The following is a 22,905-nucleotide window of genomic DNA, read 5'->3' as shown; positions in this document are numbered from 1 at the left end:
ATTGTAGTTTTGATTTGCATTTCTCTAATGATTAATGATGTTGAGCATTCTTTCGTGTGTTTGTTGGCAATCTGTATGTCTTTTTTGGAGAAATGTCTATTTAGGTCTTCTGCCCATTTTTGGATTGGGTTATTTGTTTTTTTGTTATTGAGCTGCAAGAACTGCTTGCAAATTTTGGAGATTAATCCTTTGTCAGTTGCTTCATTTGCAAATATTTTCTCCCATTCTGAGGGTTGTCTTTTGGTCTTGTTTATGGTTTCCTTTGCTGTGCAAAAGCTTTTAAGTTTCATTAGGTCCCATTTGTTTATTTTTGTTTTTATTTCCATTTCTCTAGGAGGTGGGTCAAAAAGGATCTTGCTGTGATTTATGTCATAGAGTGTTCTGCCTATGTTTTCCTCTAAGAGTTTGATAGTTTCTGGCCTTACATTTAGGTCTTTAATCCATTTTGAGGTTATTTTTGTGTATGGTGTTAGGGAGTGATCTAATCTCTTACTTTTACATGTACCTATCTAGTTTTCCCAGCACCACTTATTGAAGAGGCTGTCCTTTCTCCACTGTATATTCCTGTCTCCTTTATCAAAGATAAGGTGACTATATGTGTGTGGGTTTATCTCTGGGCTTTCTATCCTGTTCCATTGATCTGTCTTTCTGTTTTTGTGCCACTACCATACTGTCTTGATTACTGTAGCTTTGTAGTATAGTCTGAAGTCAGGGAGCCTTATTCCTCCAGCTCTGTTTTTAGTTCACAAGATTGCATTGGCTAATCGGCGTATTTTGTGTTTCCATACAAATTGTGAAATTTTTTGTTCTAGTTCTGTGAAAAATGCTAGTGGTAGTTTGATAGGGATTACATTGAATGTGTAGATTGCTTTGGGTAGTAGAGTCATTTTCACAATGTTGATTCTTCCAATCCAAGAACATGGTATGTCTCTCCATCTATTTGTATCATCTTTAATTTCTTTCATCAGTGTCTTATAATTTTCTGCATACAGGTCTTTTGTCTCCTTAGGTAGGTTTATTCCTATGTATTTTATTCTTTTTGTTGCAGTGGTAAATGGGAGTGTTTTCTTGATTTCACTTTCAGATTTTTCATCATTCGTGTATAGGAATGCCAGAGATTTCTGTGCATTAATTTTGTATCCTGCTACTTTACCAAATTCATTGATTAGCTCTAGTAGTTTTCTGGTAGCATCTTTAGGATTCTCTATGTATAGTATCATGTCATCTGCAAACAGTGACAGCTTTACTTCTTCTTTTCCAATTTGGATTCCTTTTATTTCCTTTTCTTCTCTGATTGCTGTGGCTAAAACTTCCAAAACTACGTTGAATGAGAGTGGTGAGAGTGGGCAACCTTGTCTTGTTCCTGATCTTAGTGGAAATGCTTTCAGTTTTTCACCATTGAGGACGATGTTGGCTGTGGGCTTGTCATATATGGCCTTTATTATGTAGAGGAAAGTTCCCTCTATGCCTACCTTCTGGAGGGTTTTTATCGTAAATGGGTGTTGAATTTTGTTTAAAGCTTTCTCTACATCTATTGAGATGATCATATGGTTTTTCTGCTTCAGTTTGTTAATATGGTGTTTCGCGTTGATTGATTTGCGTATATTGAAGAGTCCTTGCATTCCTGGAATAAACCCCACTTGATCATGGTGTATGATCCTTTTAATGTGCTGTTGGATTCTGTTTGCTAGTATGTTGTTGAGGATGTTTGCATCTATGTTCATCAGTGATATTGGCCTGTAGTTTTCTTTCTTTGTGACATCCTTGTCTGGTTTTGGTATCAGGGTGATAGTGGCCTTGTAGAATGAGTTTGGGAGTGTTCCTCCCTCTGCTATATTTTGGAAGAGTTTGAGAAGGATAGGTGTTAGTTCTTCTCTAAATGTTTGATAGAATTTGCCTGTGGAGCCATCTGGTCCTGGGCTTTTGTTTGTTGGAAGATTTTTAATCACAGTTTCAATTTCAGTGCTTGTGATTGGTCTGTTCTTATTTTCTATTTCTACCTGATTCAGTCTTGGCAGGTTGTGCATTTCTAAGAATTTGTCCATTTCTTCCAGGTTGTCCATTTTATTGGCATATAGTTGCTTGTAGTAACGTCTCACGATCTTTTTATTTCTGCAGTGTCAGTTGTTACTTCTCCTTTTTCATTTCTAATTCTATTGATTTGAGTCTTCTCCCTTTTTTTCTTGATGAGTCTGGCTAATGGTTTATCAATTTTGTTTATCTTCTCAAAGAACCAGCTTTTAGTTTTATTGTTCTTTGCTATCATTTCCTTCATTTCTTTTTCATTTATTTCTGATCTGATCTTTATGATTTCTTTCCTTCTGCTAACTTTGGGGTATTTTGGTTCTTGTTTGTCTAATTGCTTTAGGTGTAAGTTTAGGTTGTTTATTTGAGATTTTTCTTGTTTCTTGAGGTTGTATTGTATTGCTATAATCTTCCCTCTTAGAACTGCCTTTGCTGCACCCCATAGGTTTTGGGTTGTTATGTTTTCACTGTCATTTCTTTCTAGGTATTTTTTGATTTCCTCTTTGATTTCTTTAGTGATCACTTCGTTGTTAAGTAGTGTATTGTTTAGCCTCCATGTGTTTTTGTTTTGTACAGATCTTTTCCTGTAATTGATATCTAGTCTCATAGCCTTGTGGTTGGAAAAGATACTTGATACAATTTCAGTTTTCTTAAATTTACCAAGGCTTGATTTGTGAACCAGGATATGATCTATCCTGGAGAATGTTCCATGAGCACTTGAGAACAATTTGTATTCTGTTATTTTTGGATGGAATATCCTATAAATAGCAATTAACTCCATCTTGTTTAATGTATCATTTAAAGCTTGTGTTTCCTTATTTATTTTCATTTTGGATGATCTGTCCATTGGTGAAAGTGGGGTGCTAAAGTCCCCTACTATGAATGTTTTACTGTCGATTTCCCCTTTTATGGCTGTTAGTATTTGTCTTATGTATTGAGGTGCTCGTATGTTGGATGCATAAATGTTTACAATTGTTGTATCTTCTTCTTGGATTGATCTGTTGATCATTATGTAGTGTCATTCTTTGTCTCTTCTAATAGTCTTTATTTTAAAGTCTATTTTGTCTGATATGAGAATTGCTACTCCAGCTTTCTTTTGGTTTTTTCCATCCCCTTACTTTCAGTCTGTATGTGTCTGTAGGTCTGAAGTGGGTCTCTTGTAGACAGCATATATATGGGTCATGTTTTTGTATCCATTCAGCCAGTCTGTGTCTTTTGGTGGGAGCATTTAATCCATTTACATTTAAGGTAATTATCGATATGTATGTTCCTATTCCCATTTTCTTAATTGTTTTGGGTTTGTTATTGTATGTCTTTTCCTTCTCTTGTGTTTATTGCCTAGAGAAGGTCCTTTAGCATTTGTTGTAAAGCTGGTTTGGTGGTGCTGAATTGTCTCAGCTTTTTTTTTTTTTTGTGGTACGTGGGCCGCTCACTGCCATGGCCTCTCCCGCCGCGGAGCGCAGGCTCCGGACATGCAGGCCCAGCGGCCATGGCCCACGGGCCCAGCCGCTCCACGGCATGTGGGATCCCCCCGGACCGGGGCACGAACCCCCGTCCCCTGCATCGGCAGGCAGACTCCCAACCACTGCGCCACCAGGGAAGCCCCTGTCTCAGCTTTTGCTTGTCTGTAGAGGTTTTAATTTCTCCATCAAATCTGAATGAGATCCTTGCTGGGTAGAGTAATCTCGGTTGTAAGTTTTTCTCCTTCATCACTTTAAATTTGTCCTGCCACTCCCTTGTGGCTTGCAGAGTTTCTGCTGAAAGATCAGCTGTTAACCTTATGGGGATTCCCTTGTGTGTTATTTGTTGTTTTTCCCTTGCTGCTTTTAATATGTTTTCTTTGTATTTAATTTTTTACAGTTTGATTAATATGTGTCTTGGCGTGTTTCTCCTTGGATTTATCATGTTCGGGACTCGCTGTGCTTCCTGGACTTGATTAACTATTTCCTTTCCCATATTAGGCAAGTTTTCAACTATAGTCTCTTCAAATATTTTCTCAGTCCCTTTCTTTTTCTCTTCTTCTTTGGGACCCCTATAATTCAAATGTTTGTGCATTTAATGTTGTCCCAGAGGTCTCTGAGACTGTCCTCAGTTCTTTTCATTCTTTTTTCTTTATTCTGCTGTGTAGTAGTTATTTCCACTATTTTATCTTCCAGGTCACTTATCTGTTCTTCTGCCTCAGTTATTCTGCTATTGATCCTTTGTAGAGAATTTTTAATTTCACTTATTGTGTTGTTCATCGTTGCTTGTTTCCTCTTTAGTTCTTCTAGGTCCTTGTTAAATGTTTCTTGCATTTTCTCTATTCTATTTCCAAGATTTTGGATCATCTTTACTTTCATTATTCTGAATTCTTTCTCAGGTAGACTGCCTATTTCTTCTTCATTTGTTAGGTCTGGTGGGTTTTTACCTTGCTCCTTCATCTGCTGTGTTTCTCTGTCTTCTCATTTTGCTTATCTTACTGTGTTTGGGGTCTCCTTTTCACAGGCTGCAGGTTCATAGTTCTCGTTGTTTTTAGCGTCTGTTCCCAGTGGCTAAGGTTTGTTCAGTGGGTTGTGTAGGCTTCCTGGTGGAGGGGACTAGTGCCTGTGTTCTGGTGGATGAGGCTGGATCTTGTCTTTCTGGTGGGATTACATCTGTCTTTTCCTAATGAAAATAAATGAGGCTTAGAAAACTAAGAAACTTACCCAAGGCTACACAGCTGGTAAACAATGCATACAAAGTATTCATTTCCCAGTCTGTCCCCTTTGTTAGATTGAAATTAAAAGCAAGAGTTATAGGTTTCTAATGCTTGAGTCTTCCATACAGTGCCTGACTTTTAGTAGGTACTTGATAAATGTGTATTTGATACCTGTGAAGTCTTTCTTGGCCAATCAGACTTCTGGTTCTGATTTCTTCTTATGTGAAACAAACTCAAGTAGAAGAACTGTAGTGAGAATGAAACAGAAGGGGAAGAAGGGGAGGCAGGTCCTAGAGCCAGTGGAGAAAGGTAAAGGGTATAGCCATAGTAGTGTTTCAGGAGGGAGAGCTTCATTTTCGGCCACAGGTTGGCTCCCTAATAAAGAAAGATAGGTTAATTTGGCTGAGACCTCGATCACATTAACTTAAACTGACACTCCAGAGTTACGTATCAAAAGATTTAGTCAGATACGTGTTAAATTGATTTGGGCTTTCTTTCCTGCCCCTTCATCTTTATATATTGCTAAATCTTTAAGCAAGTTTAACCATAAACCAAATGCTACCTATCACCCTCGAGACCATTAAGAAATTAGCCGTCACAGCAATCAGAGAAGAAAAAGAAATAAAAAGAATCCAAATTGGAAAAGAAGTAAAACTGTCACTGTTTGCAGATGACATGATACTATACATAGAGAATCCTAAAGATGCTACCAGAAAACTACTAGAGCTAGTCAATGAATTTGGTAAAGTAGCAGGATACAAAATTAATGCACAGAAATCTCTGGCATTCCTATACACTAATGATGAAAACTCTGAAAGAGAAGTTAAGGAAACACTCCCATTTACCATTGCAACAAAAAGAAAAAAATATCTAGGAATAAATCTACCTAAGGAGACAAAAGACCTGTATGCAGAAAACTATAGGACACTGATGAAAGAAATTAAAGGTGATACAAACAGATGGAGAGATATACCATGTTCTTGGATTGGAAGAATCAACATTGTGAAAATGACTCTACTACCCAAAGCAATCTACAGATTCAATGCAATCCCTATCAAACTACTACTGGCATTTTTCACAGAACTAGAACAAAAAACTGCATGATCTGTATGGAAACACAAAAGACGCCGATTAGCCAAAGCAATCTTGAGAACTAAAAACGGAGCTGGAGGAATCAGGCTCCCTGACTTCAGACTATACTACAAAGCTACAGTAATCAAGGCAGTATGGTATTGGCACAAAAACAGAAATATGGATCAATGGAACAGGATAGAAAGCCCAGAGATAAACCCACGCACATGTGGTCACCTTATCTTTGATAAAGGAGGCAAGAATATACAATGGAGGAAGGACAGCCTCTTCAATAAATGGTGCTGGGAAAACTGTATAGCTACATTTAAAAGAATGAAATTACAACACTCCCTAACACCATATACAAAAGTAAACTCAAAATGGATTAAAGACCTAAATGTAAGGCCAGACACTATAAAACTCTTAAAGGAAAACATAGGCAGAACACTCTATGACATAAATCACAGCAAGATCCTTTTTGACCCACCTCCTAGAGAAAGGGAAATAAAAACAAAAATAAACAAATGGGACCTAATGAAACTTCAAAGCTTTTGTTCAGTAAAGGAAACCATAAGCAAGACGAAAAGACAGCCCTCAGAATGGGAGAAAATGTTTGCAAACGAAGCAACTGACAAAGGATTAATATCCAAAATATACAAGCAGCTCATGCAGCTCAATATCAAAAAAAGAAACAACCCAGTCCAAAAATGGGCAGAACACCTAAATAGACATTTCTACAAAGAAGATATACACATTGCCAACAAACACAAGAAAGGATGCTCAACATCACTAATCATTAGAGAAATGCAAATCAAAACCAGAATGAGGTATCACCTCACACTGGTCAGAATGGTCATCATCAAAAAATCTACAAACAGGGGCTTCCCTGGTGGCGCAGTGGTTGAGAGTCCGCCTGCCGATGCAGGGGACACGGGTTCGTGCCCCGGTCCGGGAGGATCCCACATGCCGCGGAGCGGCTGGGCCCGTGAGCCATGGCCGCTGAGCCTGCGCATCTGGAGCCTGTGCTCCACAACAGGAGAGGCCACAACAGTGAGAGGCCCACGTACTGCAAAAAATGATAATAATAATAAAAATTAAAAATAAAAATTGGCCCTGTTGAGGAGTGGTTTTTATGCTCCTTGTCTTGAGTTTTGAAGGAACTGGGAGCAGCTCTTTCCCCTCTCTCTCATTCTCCTTCCCTCACTGGGTTTTGAGGAGGCTTGCACTGTCCTTTGTGGCTGCTCTTCATGACTCTGCTGGTTTCCCCCTAAACCACATAGACTAAGTCAGCTGAGTCTTGTGTAACCAAGCACCACATACGTGGCAGTGCTTGACTCAAGAAAGGCTGTAACAGGCCCTGGGAACTGGCTCCCTGTGGCATTTCACAGCGTTGATCCTGAGTGTCTGCTTTGTCCCTTACGCATCAGAGGGTCTTTGCAGAACTGTAGAGTTTTAAGACTTGTGCTACTTTGCTGTGGTACATTATTTGTGCATTTAACTGTACTTAACATATTGGTCCTAAACTTTATTTTTTTACTCTGTATCCTTAATTTTGTTAATTGTGCAGCTGTTCTCTGGTAACTTTTATTGCCTGGTAATGCTCATCTTAACATTATGTGAAGGCTCTGGTCCTTGGGTCCCCTCTTAAATTTACAAAAGTAGATGAAATTGAATTTTTAGCAAATTGATGAACAATAATGAGCCAGGTTTTTCTGGGGTCTCTGGATTCGCAAACCAAAATAATACAGTGACTAGAATTTGAAGTTGGACTCATTTTTAAAGCCTAAGAGAGAGGAGTACATGGCAAACGCAGGTGACCCACAGCTCAGCTTGGCCCCCAACCTGGCACTTTTTTTTTTTTTAAGCGTGACGAAATGTTTATTATAAGTTCAAGCATGAATTGACACCAGAGAGTCCATACGAAAGGGAATCAATGTAACATGTAGGACAGAGGACTTGTTCAGACTTCACAACTCACTAGACGTAAGAATATATACATCTTTGATGAAGCCACAAGAATGTAATGTGTGTATAAAGGCTTTTATCCGTAGTGGCACTTCTTATTGTTTTAAATAGATTCTTTATAGAGCATGAAGAGTAGATCACATGTGAACAAAGGTGAATGGATTTTTCCCTTTCCTTTACATTATTTTTCCTACCAGTATGTCCTATAATTTTATTTTTTTTCTACTGAAATAACTTCCAGTTATCCTGGTTCATGTTTTACTTTTTTTGTGTGGATAGAAAGGAATCTCGTGTACCCAGTGTACTCTATTTGCCTGCCTGATGGTTTGCCTCTTCCTGACCTCACATAAACTAGCAGGGGGAAGGAGCCCAGCATTGGAGACTGTTGCTCTGGCTACGTGGATGATTTCCAGGTGGGCGTCAGAAGAGCTGCCTCTTCTTGTGTTGGGCTTGCTGGCGTCTGTGCTGAGTGGGTGATAGCCAGGTGCTGGCCATGTTGAGGAACCAACTCTGTTCTCTCATCTTCTTAGGACATGTAAGCTGCTTCTGACTGATCAACAACAACAACAAAAAGGTTAATTCTGGATTTAAAATTTAGTGTAAGCAGCTCATTTTTTTAAAGAGGAAGAAGGGAAAAACGAATGAATTTTAGGGCTAAAAATAACCATTCCAGAGAAGTATTTATGAAGTATTGATTGTTTGCACAGTGGAAAAAAGATTAATCTCTCCACCTCTAATGATAACCCTCATCAAAATCAGCTTTCTACGAGAGTTTGCTGTATCTGTGTCTGGTTCCCTGAGAATGTGAGTTACTTTGGGCAAATTCTGTTTCATTCTTCCTTTTCTGTATCTCCTAATTCCTGGTGTAACACCTCGTCACACTCAGGAGGCTTTCCTAAAAGTACTCTTCTAATTGAATAGAGACAGAATAAAGAAATATGTCTGAAGAACTTCTGCAGAGATCCAGTTGAATTTCATTTATACCCATTCAGAAGGAGTATTTGAAATATGGAACTCAGGATTCAGTTGACTAATGAGTTCAGCAATAAGAGGAAAGAGAGAAGAAAACAGATTCAAATGAAGTAGCTATTGTTCTGAACAGAAACCTTTTGAATCTTAGAATTGCAGTGTTGAATGTTAGAAATCATTTCAGTGATGAAATTCAAATGTGGTTATGTGTTCCTGATAATTACTTTATAAATTGAAAATATTTCTATGTTAAAATTCATTATAAGGAGACATACTTGCTGTGACAAAGGCACATGTATTTGTGTAAATTTAAAGGCCCTGTACTTTGTCAGAGAAATAGCCACAAGTTCCCGGTTCAGCTTTGTATGCCATTGGACATGTTACTAGCACCTTTTTACCACAGTTTATCAAATGGGAATAACATATATCTTACAGGGTTTTGTGATGCTCAAATAAGATAATGTATCTAAAAAACATTTTCTATAAGACGGTCAAATGTTGTTAGTCTTTCCATCTTTCTATCTAGAAAATACAGAAATGTTCTAAGTTGTATAAATTTTTCTTCTTGTGTAATTTTGTCAAAACAGATAGAAATAAAAATTTTATATTTTAGGACATCCTTTTAATGCATTTTAATATTAAATATTAAAATACATCAGTTTCAAAAATATTTATACAAATTCTTAAATTACATTAGAGAATTTAATAAACTTTACATCTTGTTTTTGGATATTAAATGTTTGAATTCAATCTAGAATTATTATATTGTTGTAAGGGTTTTTTTTCACATTTGATATATCTATTAAGGATGATTGCTTTCCTTTGTGAAATTCCCTTGGATTTATTTATGTGTTTGTTTTTTTATTATTTAGAGAAGTATAATATAGAAACGCATTAAAATTAGAAGTAGACTTAGCGTATGATCCAGCAATCCCACTTCTGAGTATATCTCAAAAGGAAATGAGATCAGTACATCAGAGAGCTATCTGCACCTCCATAGTCTTTGCATTATTCACAGTAGACAAGGTGTGAAAACAACCTAAATGCCTGTTAACAGGTGAATGGATAAAGAAAATGGGGCATATATATAATGGAATGTTATTCAACTTTTAAAAAGAGGGAAATCCTGCCATTTGCACAACATAAATGAACCTAGAGGACATTATGCCAAGTGAGATAAGCCAGAAAGACAAATACTACATGATCTCATTTATATATGGAATCTAAAATAGTTAAACTCATAGAAGCAGAAAGTAGAATGGTGGTTGCCAGGAGTGGGGGAAATGGGGAGATGGGTACAAAGTTTCAGTTATGCAAGGTGAGTAAGTTCTGGAGATCTGATGTACAGCATGACTATAGTTATCAAAGCTGTATTGTATACTTGAAATTTACTAAGTGTGTAGATCTTAAATGTTTTCACCACACATATACACACACACAAATGGTAACTAGTGAAGTGATGGGTCTTCTGATTCACTTGATTGTAGTGATCATTTCACAGTGTATGCCTATACCAAACATCAAGTTATATACCTTAAATATATACAAGCTTTATTTGTCAACCATACCTTAATGAAGCTGTGGGGAGAAAAAAGGAATACATTGTTTCTGAATAGTTTTATTTTTGCCCTAAGCAAGTATTACTTTATAGTTAAATGTTATCATAAACACTTACATTTAAATGTATTTATATCATTAAACTTCTTGAATATCTTCTAAAGTATATTATTTAAAATTGTAACCACTTAATTCCTCAAAAACCTGAAAAAAATTTTTGTTTTAATATGTATGGGATGGACTTTAGTTTCTGTATTGTGTTAGTTAATGAACACCAGTAGAGGGAGCTCCACCTCATCTTTCTTGATAAATTTAGCTCTCAACTGAAAATGTATGTTTGTGGAAAAGGGCATGCGGTGAAATAAACTTAAATAATACGTGGTTATAAACATTTTCAAAGGTACTAAAGAATGACAACTGTAATTCTTCTTACCTTTTAGGGGGAAAACAATCTCAGTTTGATTTCCATGCTTTTAAGTTAACTACCCTCAAATAACTAAACAGAAAACTTCTATGTAGCATAACCACTTGTAAGGAATCCATCAGGCAGCCCAAGCCTTTTAAAATCAAGAATCTATGTCTGGTCAGTTGAGGAAGAGGAGGAAGAACAGTGGTGGTAATGTTATTGTTTGAAATAAGGTTAAATAAAATAAAATTTTATCAATTGGTAGATAGTCACAATAGCAATGTCATAATAAGGCGAACTGCTGAGTCACTGTGTAGAACAAGGAGAGAGAAAATTTTCATTTTACTTAGAGCTCTTATGCATTCAGAAGGTTTTTAAACCAAAATCTAGAAAGGCTGTAGAACCTTTGTTCCTATCTAGAGGGCTGGGCCTAATTATTACCTGTTGGTTTCTTTATAGACCCGAGAAGAAAATATCATGTGAGATTGCTGGCTTACAACAACATAGAAGATGGCTACCAGGCAGATCAAACAGTCAGTACTCCAGGATGCGTGTGTAAGTAAGAGTTACAGTAGCTTGTTTCACAGTGTTCGACTCATACTCTTTTTTCCTCTACTTCCTTCTTTAAATTTAAGTCTCATCACTACTTGGATACCTTGGTGGTTTTATTACTTTCATATCCTCCAGGATACCTAACGTAGTATCTTGAACAAGTACGTACTCAGTAAATATTTAAGTGAGATGTATTTAATTATAAGAACCTATTTTAGTTTTGCAAGGAAGAGACCATTAGAAATTTAACTGTGGGGACTCCCCTGGTGGTGCAGTGGTTAAGAATCTGCCTGCCAATGCAGGGGACAGAGGTTTGAGCCCTGGTATGGGAAGATCCCACGTGCCATGGAGCATCCAAGCCCATGCACCACAACTACTGAGCCTGTGCTCTAGAGCTCACGAGCCACAGCTACTCAGCCTGCGTGCCACAACTACTGAAGCCCACGCACCTAGACCCCATGCTCTGCAACAAGAAAAGCCACCACAATGAGAAGCCCGTGCACCGCAACAAAGAGTAGCCCCCGCTTGCCTCAACTAGAGAAAGCCCACATGCAGCAGTGAAGACCCAACGCAGCAAAAATAAATTAATTAATTAAATAAAATTTTTTTAAAAAAGAAATTTAACTGGGAAAATAACCCTGAATACCTACAGATACTAAGTTTTCTTTTATCTCCTTTAACCTTGAGGCTAATTATTTCATTCCAGTTGCTATTCAGTTTTATTGCTGCTGAGAGCTGTTTGGTTTTATTGCTACTAAAGAGGATGTCAGTCTAGTTTTAAGTCTACTGCTGGCTTTCTGAATGTCTTCGGCTGGTAGCTTGACTTCTCTGTGCTTCTGTCTTACATTCTAAGTATTGATAATATTTGATTCCTTATCTAACTTACGGAAGAGTCACTCAGGTTTGAATGATACATCTCTAGACCACTATGAACCTCTGGTGGAAGAAAGACCTAAAGGGTGGGGTGTTATGATTTTACCATTTTACCACTTTCTACATTAAATGTTACGCCATGTGGTAAATTAACATTGTCTTTTTCAATAGCTGTTCGTGATCGCATGGTTCCTCCTCCACCACCACCCCACCATCTCTATGCGAAGGCTAACACCTCATCTTCCATCTTCCTGCACTGGAGGAGGCCTGCGTTCACCACTGCACAAATAATTAACTACACCATCCGCTGTAACCCTGTTGGCCTGCAGAATGCTTCTTTGGTTTTATACCTTCAAACGTATGTAGCTTCTATTAATGGTTGTTTTCTTTGCTCTCCTCCCCACTCACACTTCCTTCTTTACTATCTTGGGCCAACTTGGGCTTCAGCTGTAAGCATTTGTCTCAGAACTTATCTTACTTATGTCAGGGCAGGGGATTTTGCATCTTTACCATAATCAGTTCTGAAAACCGCATTTATTTTGAAATTTAATTTTCATAAATGATTTTTTTGTTGTTGTTTCCCCAGCCTCATGCAACAAGATTAGACAAGAAACTATCAATATGATGACTTTCAAGTAGCTAAACTTAGCATATTTAAAGAAGGAAACAAGTCAATTTTCATGCTGGCATCAAAAAATAAAGCTAGTTATTCTGTTTGCTAGGTTATAGTTAGAAAGATGCCCATCATTATACTTTAAAAGAGTGATTTGACTTAACAGTATTTCAGAAGAAATCCCTTTGATTTGGGACATTTCTATACTGTTAATTTCCTAGTTTCCTCTCAGAGAGGCAGTTTTTAGGCTTATTTCTATAATATCCAATGTAGCATTTTAATAATCAAATTAGATTGCTTTTTAATCTAAAAATTTTTTTTAAAGAAAATGAGGGAGGTAATAAATACCAGTAACCTGTATTGATTGGAAATACTGGCAATCTTCTAGAAACAATGTGCTACCAGCATTAACTACTTTATTACTCATTATAGATCAGAAACTCACATGTTGGTTCAAGGTCTAGAACCAAACACCAAATATGAATTTGCTGTTCGACTGCATGTGGATCAACTTTCCAGTCCCTGGAGCCCCGTTGTCTACCACTCTACACTTCCAGAAGGTAAAGAAAGCAGCTGCCCTGTGGGTTTTATCTGGGTTTTATCTATGTATTATACACACACACACACACACACACACACACACACACACACACACACACAGACATCACTTTGAAGAAGATACTACCCTGATTGCCACCTACCAGTCTACGTATATGTATTTATTTTGTTTCTTAACTTTTGAAGTTTCTTTTCCTTTATTACAGTAAAAATATTTTTCCTCTCAATGTATTGCATAAGCAAGTGGGCTTAAATTTAGGGTCTCTTTAGGGGGTGCTACATTTTCTAAGAACAGGTGTGCTGTGCAAGGCTGCACCCAAGTAATTTAAAATGGAAGAAAGTGGGTAACATATTTAATGACGTTAGGAGCCCACATTAGAATCTAACGTGAGCAGTAGCTTGATTCTGTGCATAGTGCAGTATAGATGATACCGGATTGAGCACCAATTCTGTAGCTTACCAATGGCAGTTGCTAAAATATTCCATGTCTCTACACCTGCATTTCCTTTCTTTAAAAACTAATTTTTATTGGAGTATAGTTGCTTTACAGTGTTGTTAGTTTCTGCTGTACAGCAAAGTGAACCAGCTGTATGTATACGTATATCCCCTCTTTCTTGGATTTCCTTCCCATTTAGGTCACCACAGAGCATTGAGTAGAGTTCCCTGTGCTGTACAGTAGGTTCTCATTAGTTATCTACTCTATACATAGTATCAATAGTGTATGTATGTTGGTCCCCATCTCCTAATTCATCCAACTCCCCCCCACTCCTGGTATCCATACATTTGTTCTCTACATCTGTGTCTCTATTTCTGCTTTGCAAGTAAGTTCATCTGTATCATTTTTTTAGATTCAATATATAAGCGATATTTGTTTTTCTCTTTCTGACTTACTTCACTCTGTATGACAGTCTCTAGGTCCATCCACATCTTTGCAAATGGCACAATTTCATTCCTTTAAATAGCTGAGTAATATTCCATTGTGTATATGTACCACATCTTCTTTATCCATTCCTCTGTTGATGGACATTTAGGTTGCTTCCATGTCCTGGCTATTGTAAACAATGCTGCAGTGAACATTGTGGTGCATGTATCTGTTTGAGTTATGGTTTTCTCCAGGTATATGCCCAGGAGTGGGATTGCTGGGTCATATGGTAGTTCTATTTTTAGTTTTTTAAGGAACCTCCATACTGTTCTCCATAGTGGCTATGTCAATTTACATTCCCACCAACAGTGTAAGAGGGTTCCCTTTTCTCCACACCCTCTCCAGCATTTATTGTTTGTAGATTTTTTGAATATGGCCATTCTGACCAGCTACATTCTGACCAACTACAATGATAACCTCATTGTAGTTTTGATTTGCACTTCTCTAATAATTAGCAATGTTGAGCATTTTTTCATGTGCCTCTTGGCCATCCATATGTCTTCTTTGGAGGAATGTGTATTTAGTTCTTCTGCCCATTTTTTGATTGGGTTGTGGTTTTTTTTGTTTTTGTTTTTTTGATATTGAGCTGCATGAGCTGTTTGTATACTTTGGATATTAATCCCTTGTCAGTTACCTTGTTTGCAAATATCTTCTCCCATTCTGAGGGTTGTCTTTTCGTCTTGTTTATGGTTTCCTGTGCTGTGCAAAAGCTTTTAAGTTTAATTAGGTCCCATTTGTTTATTTTTGTTTTCATTTTCATTACTCTAGGAGATGGGTCAAAGAAGATCTTGCTGCAATTTATGCCAAAGAGTGTTCTGCCTATGTTATCCTCTAAGAGTTTGATAGTGTATGGCCTTACATTTAGGTCTTTAATCCATTTTGAGTTTATTTTTGTGTTCTAATTTCATTCTTTTATATGTAGCTGTCCAGTTTTTCCAGCTCCACTTCTTAAAGAGACTGTTCTCCATTGTATATTCTTGCCTCCTTTGTCATAGATTAGGTGAACATAGGTGTGTGGGTTTATCTCTGGGCTTTCTATCTTGTTCCATTGATTTATATTTCCATTTTTATGCCAGTACCATGCTGTTTTAATTACTGTAGCTTTGTAGTATAGTCTGAAGTCGGGGAACCTGATTCCTCCAGCTCCATTTTTCTTTCTCAAGATCAGTTTGGCTATTTGGGGTCTTTTGTGTTTCCATACAAATTGTAAAATTTTTTGTTGTAATTCTGTGAAATATGCCATTGGTAATTTGATAGGGATTGCATTGAATCTGTGGATTGCTTTGGGTAGTATAGTCATTTTCACAGTATTAATTCTTCCAATCCAAGAACACGGTATATCTCTCCATGCATTTCCTTCTCTCTAGAATGATGGTGAAGGTGTAGATTGCAGCTCTATTTTAATGATGCTGAGAGAAAACAAAGGATACTTATTTAAGTGAGCATTGGGCTGTTTTGCTATGGTTTTGGCAATATTCCATATGTGAGGTAGTGCCCAAAACCAGCTCTTCACACCTTTAGCTCATATTGAACATGGGCTCCACTAAAATCCCAGGACTTCACTACCTTTTGTAAATATAAGGTATTAGTCTAAGGTAGATATAAGGTAAAGGTAGATAAGATATAAGGTAAAGGTAGATAAGATATAAGGTAAGGTAGGTATAAGGTAAAGTCTGTTCTATAAACTCACTGATTCACAACAGTTTGGTGAGTAACTGAATGTTTCAGTCTCAGAAGTATTTTTTGAGTGGCTTCCTAGATCAGATTAAATATACATTCTATGCATTTTAGTAAGAAATGTAGTTTAGCTTCAGTACCTAATAGAGTGAGTAACGCACAGGTGCCCTGGTGGAACTGTAAACCTTTCTAGTTGTCCATGTGGCAAAACAATGTAAAGAGCCCTAAAAATGCTGACAACCTTTGACTTAGTAGTTCCTCATCTAGGAATCTACCACCTCCTTTATATATTTTAAATGTTTTAAACATTATAAAAATGAAATGAGTTTTCAGATAAAGAAGAGAAAAATCGTATTTTGATATTGTCACTAATGAGCTGTAAAAGCTGTGATTTTGAGATGTTTTTATAGTAGTTTCTAGTTTTTTAAACTCTTATCTGTGCCTGTCCAGGTATTTGAGTACTTAATGACCATTTTCTCCTAATAATACAATATTTTCTACATGTGTGCACAGCACCAGCAGGCCCACCAGTTGGAGTGAAAGTGACATTGATAGAGGATGACACTGCCCTGGTTTCTTGGAAACCTCCTGATGGCCCAGAGACGGTTGTGACGCGCTACACTATCTTGTATGCATCCAGGAAGGCCTGGATTGCAGGAGAGTGGCAGGTCCTACACCGAGAAGGTATATATGATCATAATTTACCGAAGGGCATGAAAAGTAAGGTTATTAATGATAAGGAAACAAAGGGAAAGAGGGATCTAGAGTTTGTTTTGAATTTATGTTTATGAAGTAACAAATGATTAAGAATTTTAGTTTTGTTCAAAGGACATTGGGAAGCCATCAACATACTTTAAGCATGAGCCTGATTTCACACTTCAGAAAAATCACTCTGAGTATTGTGAATAGAAGAGGTTTGGTAGAGGAGGAGTAGGGGTAAGAATAATGCAAGGAGACTAGGAAGTAATTGTTGCAGTCCAGGAAAGAGAATGATAAGCCCGGGTTAGGGTGGCAAGGAGTGAGATGTAAAGAAGAGGGTGGTTGAAAGACAGTAAGGAGGTAAAATTAACAGAACTTGGTCACTAAGGGAGGGAGAGAGAAGGTAAGGAAGTGAGAATTGTTATAGATAATTACTAGATTTCCAGCGGTTGTGTATCTTGCACTGGAGTAGCAAACACTGGAGAAAGACCTGGTTTAATGGAGAAGACCTTTGTACAGCTACTAAAACGGTCCACATTCAAATAAATTGACCCATATGAATACTAGGGTCCACTTAAGTACAGGGAAAAGCTGCTTAGGGCTTAGGAACACTGAATTTAAATTGTTTAATACCAATTTTATTTTGGCTGAGAAAAACTGTATTCTAGAATTTAACATTCTTACTTCATGCTGTTATAATATGCCCTTTTTAAATTTTGGAATCTTTCATTTGGACAGGTCTCATATGCCAGTGTTTGGATGGACCATCACATCAACAGTATAATTTCATGATTTTGATACTTCTTTTAACTTCTTATTGAATTATAGTTGATTTTGATACTTTTTAAATTCAGACATACATGCTAAGAACTGTTTTACAGGCAATTAAAAGCTTAAGAAGGATTTTGAGAAGGAAATTTGTTTTCTAGCTACATATTCTAAACACTTGACAGTGCCAGGCACTTCCACATACATTTTACCTTTTAAGGGGAATATTCACCCAATTAAGAGAATACACTTTAAGGTCACTTATGTGGATGTAGTCAATATAACACTTTTGTAGTGGTAAAATAAACAAATGGTAACAGAAGCTGGAGTTTTGATAGTTGCATATTCATATTTTTCATTAAGCGGGTGCCCCACTAAGTAATGATTTCCTAGTCACTGAACAGCCTGGAAAGTAATAATAAGTACCTCCCAGCAATACAATTTTGTGTTTTATCCATTATCTACTGCTCCCTAACAAACCACTCTAAAACTCAGCCATTTTATTTTCTCACACTCTCTGAGTCAGCAGTTTGGAGTGGGGTCAGCTGGGCAGTTCTTCTTTTGGTGTCTCCTGAGGTCACTCATGAGGCTCTGATCATCTCAGGGTTTCAACAGGGTGTGGGTGGCATAAAAACAGTGGGAGAATTCCAAAATCCGGGAGAGAGGAAAGAAGCCCCACATACAAAGCTTTGCAGACCTCTGCCTGATTCACATTTGCTAACATCCCACTGGCAAAACGAATCATGTAGGCAAGCCCAGACTTAGTGTGGGAAGAGACTGCCCACAGGTATGGAGAGATGGAAGCATAATTTATGCAGAGCTATTCATCTTACAGTCTGCCACAATATTCTTAAAATACATAATTCAGTTTTCATTAATTAATTCCAAAATGATTCATTGACACAACATTTGACCAAGTGACTAACCTGATTTAATGAGTGTTATATAAGTACTTATAAAAGAATTTTGATCTCATGAGCACATACTTCCTTTGGCTCTTCATTTGTACCTGCCTAAAAAGAAACAGTATTTAGTTTTGGTTCTTTTTAATGCATTCATTTGTCAGTTTCAGACAAGGCCCAGAAAACAACATTTTTGCCTCATTGATGGCCCAATAGCAAAATGAATTGTAATTAGTTTTTACTTCTGTATAAGCCTTCCTAACTATATAATAAAGCATAGGGGGAAAAATTCTATTTTTGCCATTATGCTGCTTGTGTAAATTTAAGAAACATTATCAGTGAAAAGCTTTTGTCTCTTGTTAAATGTAGGGAACCTTTTTCATAGCTAATGCTAGTAATTCATAGAGAACAAAATAAACAATATAAGTAAAAAGCAATTGAGTTTACTTTTTTCAGAGAGAAAAATGTAAAGAGTTTGAGGGGGCTTCCCTGGTGGTGCAGTGGTTAGGAGTCCCCCTGCCAATGCAGGGGACGTGGGTTCGAGCCCTGGTCCGGGAGGATCCCACATGCCACAGAGCATCTAAGCCCGTGCGCCACAACTACTGAGCCTGAGCTCTAGAGCCCACGAGCCACATCTACTGAGCCCCTGTGCTGCAACTACTGAAGCCCAGATGCCTAGAGCCCATGCTCTGCAACAAGAGAAACCACCGCAGTGAGAAGCCCGTACACCACAGTTAAGAGTAGCCCCCGCTCACTGCAACTAGAGAAAGCCCACACGCAGCAAAGAAGACCCAACGCAGCCAAAAAATAAATAAATAAAATAAATTTAAAAAAAAATAGGGGAAAGAATAAAGTGATGGAGGTAGCGGGGTAAGTTCTTTTGAAAGAAATGACATCTGAGCAGAGACATATGGATATCTGGGGGAAGTGCAAAGGCCCTGAGACAGAAGTGTGCTTGGCATTTTAGAGGAACAACAAGATGGCCAGGGTGGCTAGACAGAGTGAGGGGAAGTGGGAAATGAGGTGGGGAGGTTGCCAAGGGAAGATCTGGTAGGCCAGACTTCCTGGACCACGGATTTTTTTCTAAGAGGGATGGAAGACATTGATCTGATTTACATTTTGAAAGGATTACTTTGGCAACCCCCTAACAGCCTACCTGAAAAATTGACTATAAGGAAGTAAGAGCAGAAATTGGGAAACCACTTACTTTTTTAGTTCTTCTTTTTCTTAAAGTATATTTTATTTTATTATTTATTTTTGGCCACGCCATGGGGCATGTGGGATCTTAGTTCCCCGACCAAGGATCGAACCCATGCCCCTCACATTGAGAGCATGGAGTCTTAACCACTGCACCTCCAGGGAAGTCCCTGGGAAACCATTTAATTCACAGGTGTCTGTGTGAGAGCTAATGGCAGTTTGGACAGGGATAATAACAAGGAAGGTAATAAGAAGCTATGAGAACATAATTTGAAGGAATAGTCTACTCGATTTGCCACAGATTGATGTGGGGTATAAGAAAAAAAAGAAACAAAATTGGTGGGGGAAATCAAAAGTTTGATTTTGAACATGTTACATTTGAGATGCCTGTTGGATGTCCAAGTAGAGAGGTTGAATAAGCGGTGGGAGGGTTAAGTTCATGGGAGAGGTATGGACTAGTGGTATAACTTAGAAGTCATCAGTATGTAGATGAAGTTAAGACTGTGGAATTGAAAAAACAAAATCACTTAGTATGGACAGAAGAGAGAAAGGTATGAGACTGCCTACTGGGACTTTTCTCCAACTGTAAAATCTTATGCCTTGCTTTTTTAAAAATAAATTTATTTATTTAATTTTTGCCTGCGTTGGGTCTTCGTTGCTGCACGTGGGCTTTCTCTAGTTGTGATGAGCGGGGGCTACTCTTAATTGTGGTGTACGGGCTTCTCACTGCGGTGGTTTCTCTTGTTGCAGACAATGGGCTCTAGGCACGCAGGCTTCAGTAGTTGTGGCACATGGGCTCAGTAGTTGTGGCCCACGGGCTCTAGAGCTCAGGCTCAGTAGTTGTGGCTCACTGGCTTAGTTGCTCCACAGCATGTGGCATCTTCCCGGACCAGGGCTTGAACCCATGTCCCCTGCATCGATGGGCAGATTCTTAACCACTGCGCCACCAGGGAAGCCCCCAGAGTCTAATATATTCTGAGAGGTTTTTTGTTTGTTTTTAGCATGAAACAGTGTTTTATTTTATAGGTTAAAAGCATTTGTAAGATTTGATAAATCTTTACTGAGTAGTTTATAAGTCAAGGTGCTCCAGAGAAAGAGAACCAGTAGTATTTGCATGTGTGTGTGTGTATGTATGTACAGATAGGTAGGTAGGTAGATAGAGTGGGAGAGAGAGAGAGATTGAGATTGAAGGAACTGGGGCTGCTAAATCTGAAATTTGCAGAGCTGGTCAGCAGGCTAGAAATTCTGACAGGAGTTGATGTTGAAGTCTTGAGTCTGGAGGCAGAATTCTTTCCTCTTCGGGGGTACTCAGTCTTTTTTCTTAAGGCTTTAAACTGATTCGATGAGGCCCACCCGTATTATGGAGGGTAATTTGCTTTACTCAGTCTACTGGTTTAAACATTAATTTCATCTTAAAAAAGAAAACTTCACAGCCATATCTAGACTGGCTAGCCATATCTAGCCATATCATATCTTTGAGCTAGCAACTGGACACTATAACCTGGCCACGTTGATATCTAAAACTGACCAGCATAAGTACCCATTAGGCAGTAAGCATTGCTCTGGACAGTGGGGACACAGCAGTGAACTAAAGACAGGAGGTCCCTGAGCCCCGTGAAGCTTGTGTTCTTGTAAAAGTCTGAATGTCATTTCCAGGGTGAGTTGGGGGTGGGAGGGGCAGGCAGAGGAGGAGCTGGGGAGGTTGGGGTCTGGGAAGCCAGAGAAGAGACACGTGACAGCATGAAGGTATGAGGTGATGATGTTAAGACTAGAACGACAGCAGTGTGCCTGCAGTGGAAGGCGCTAATTGGAGGCAGAATGAATAGTAATTAGTATTTGGGGATGGACACCAGCTCTTCATTTTGCAGAGAAGAAAACTCAGGTCTGGAGAGGTGATATGACAAGTTAAAGATCTTGTGACATATGGTGACATTCTTTTCTTTTTCTATATATGTATTTATTTATTTATGGCTGCGTTGGGTCTTCGCTGCAGTGCGTGGGCTTCTCATTGCGGTGGCTTCTCTTGATGTGAAGCACGGGCTCTAGGCGCGTGGGCTTCAGTAGTTGTGGCACGCAGGCTCAGTAGTTGTGGCTCGCGGGCTCTAGAGCACAGGCTTAGTAGTTGTGGCACACGGGCTTAGTTGCTCCGTGCATCTTCCCGGACCAGGGCTCGAACCTGTGTCCCCTGCATTGGCAGGTGGATTGTTAACCACTGTGCCACCAGGGAAGCCCTGCTTTTATATTTTAAATGAACATTCCTTTGGTAACAAATGGCTCATATTTTAGTATTAGTTCAGTTGGTATTTACTGAGAATTATCTTGTGCAGAGCATTATGCTAGCCACCTTCAACTGTTCACATGTGAAAAAAAATTTCTGTCCTCCAGAAAGGGAAGAGGGGAGATCAGAGGTGAGGAGGAAGACTTACTTTCATTGAGTATATACACTTGTGTCAGACACTTGTCCATGGTAGTTCATTTAATCCATATAATAATTATATGAGGTGGGAGTTATTGCCCCCACGAGGAAAGTAAAGTTCAGTGACATGCCCCAAGTTGCAAATTACTTAATTGGTAACATGCCAGGACTTGATCAACATTGATCCAACGCTGAGCCTGTTAACACTGTCCGGTTTGTGAAACTCCTAGTCTAGCTAAAAGTTCAGACGTGTGTAAAAGGCTGTAGACTGAAACAATCACACCAACTGGAATTTAGACCATTTGCTGAGAGAATATAGGGACAGTCAAATCACTTTAATATTTGGGAACTGGTTTAACTGCTCGTATGGGAACCTGAATGTCATAGTTTCCTTTTTTTGTCTGAAGGAAGACTTCCTGTGGGAGAAAGGGGAGTGTGCATACACACATATACACACACAGCTCATCCATTTGTAATGTTTAAATTAAGCGAAAGAATTTTAATTTCACTAGTGATTGACTTTGCCAAACACTTTCTAAAATTAAATGTAAAGTATTCTATGATAAAATGGAGACTCAATTTATTTATATGTTGGTAAAGAAATTGAAATGTTCTTCCATCTAGCTAATGGTAACATGTCACAATACGTTGTTGCTTTTTAATTCACCTGCCTAAGAGCAAGTGGCAGTGGAAAGACTCTTCCTGATTCTAAATAGGGGTCAGTGTGTTTATTCAACAGTTGTGTATTCAAGTAGCTCACACTCTTTCTAGGCCAGGTTGAAACCGGAGCACATGAGAGCAAACTGTGTTCAGCTCCTCACACTGCCACTGGGTTCAGCTCCCTCCCACCATGTGACCTGCAGAGGTAGCCTCTGAGTCATGGCCTCAGCTCTAAGATCACCCTGCATTTCGCTTGCATAATGAAATATATTGTAGCAAGTGCACTAGTGTAGCCAGCTCTGAGCTGGCGGTGACAGCTACCAGCTGTTGTAAGCTCTCTAAAACTATTTATTGTAAGGGTGCCCTGCATCAGGAAAAAATGAGAAGAAGTTACCCCA

The 22,905-nt window shown here is 38.4% G+C and overlaps 1 protein-coding gene across 1 annotated transcript in view; it reads left to right on the top strand.

Annotated features, from left to right (window-relative positions):
• Window positions 1–22,905, top strand: part of PRTG (protogenin) — a 135,956-nt gene that overhangs the window by 97,443 nt on the left and 15,608 nt on the right. Inside the window, exons 12-15 of the mRNA XM_027123087.1 lie at window positions 11,130–11,225; window positions 12,267–12,453; window positions 13,141–13,268; window positions 16,379–16,549. Coding sequence (XP_026978888.1) covers window positions 11,130–11,225; window positions 12,267–12,453; window positions 13,141–13,268; window positions 16,379–16,549 — 582 coding nt within the window. The remainder of the gene's footprint in view (window positions 1–11,129; window positions 11,226–12,266; window positions 12,454–13,140; window positions 13,269–16,378; window positions 16,550–22,905) is intronic.

This window comes from Aethalodelphis obliquidens, unplaced genomic scaffold (genome assembly GCF_003676395.1).
Source record: "Aethalodelphis obliquidens isolate GAN/ISIS:26980383/991018 unplaced genomic scaffold, ASM367639v1 scaffold26, whole genome shotgun sequence".
Classification (NCBI taxonomy): domain Eukaryota; kingdom Metazoa; phylum Chordata; class Mammalia; order Artiodactyla; family Delphinidae; genus Aethalodelphis; species Aethalodelphis obliquidens.
The sequence above is the reverse complement of the archived record's forward strand: the minus strand, read 5'-3'. Positions and strand labels throughout refer to the sequence as shown.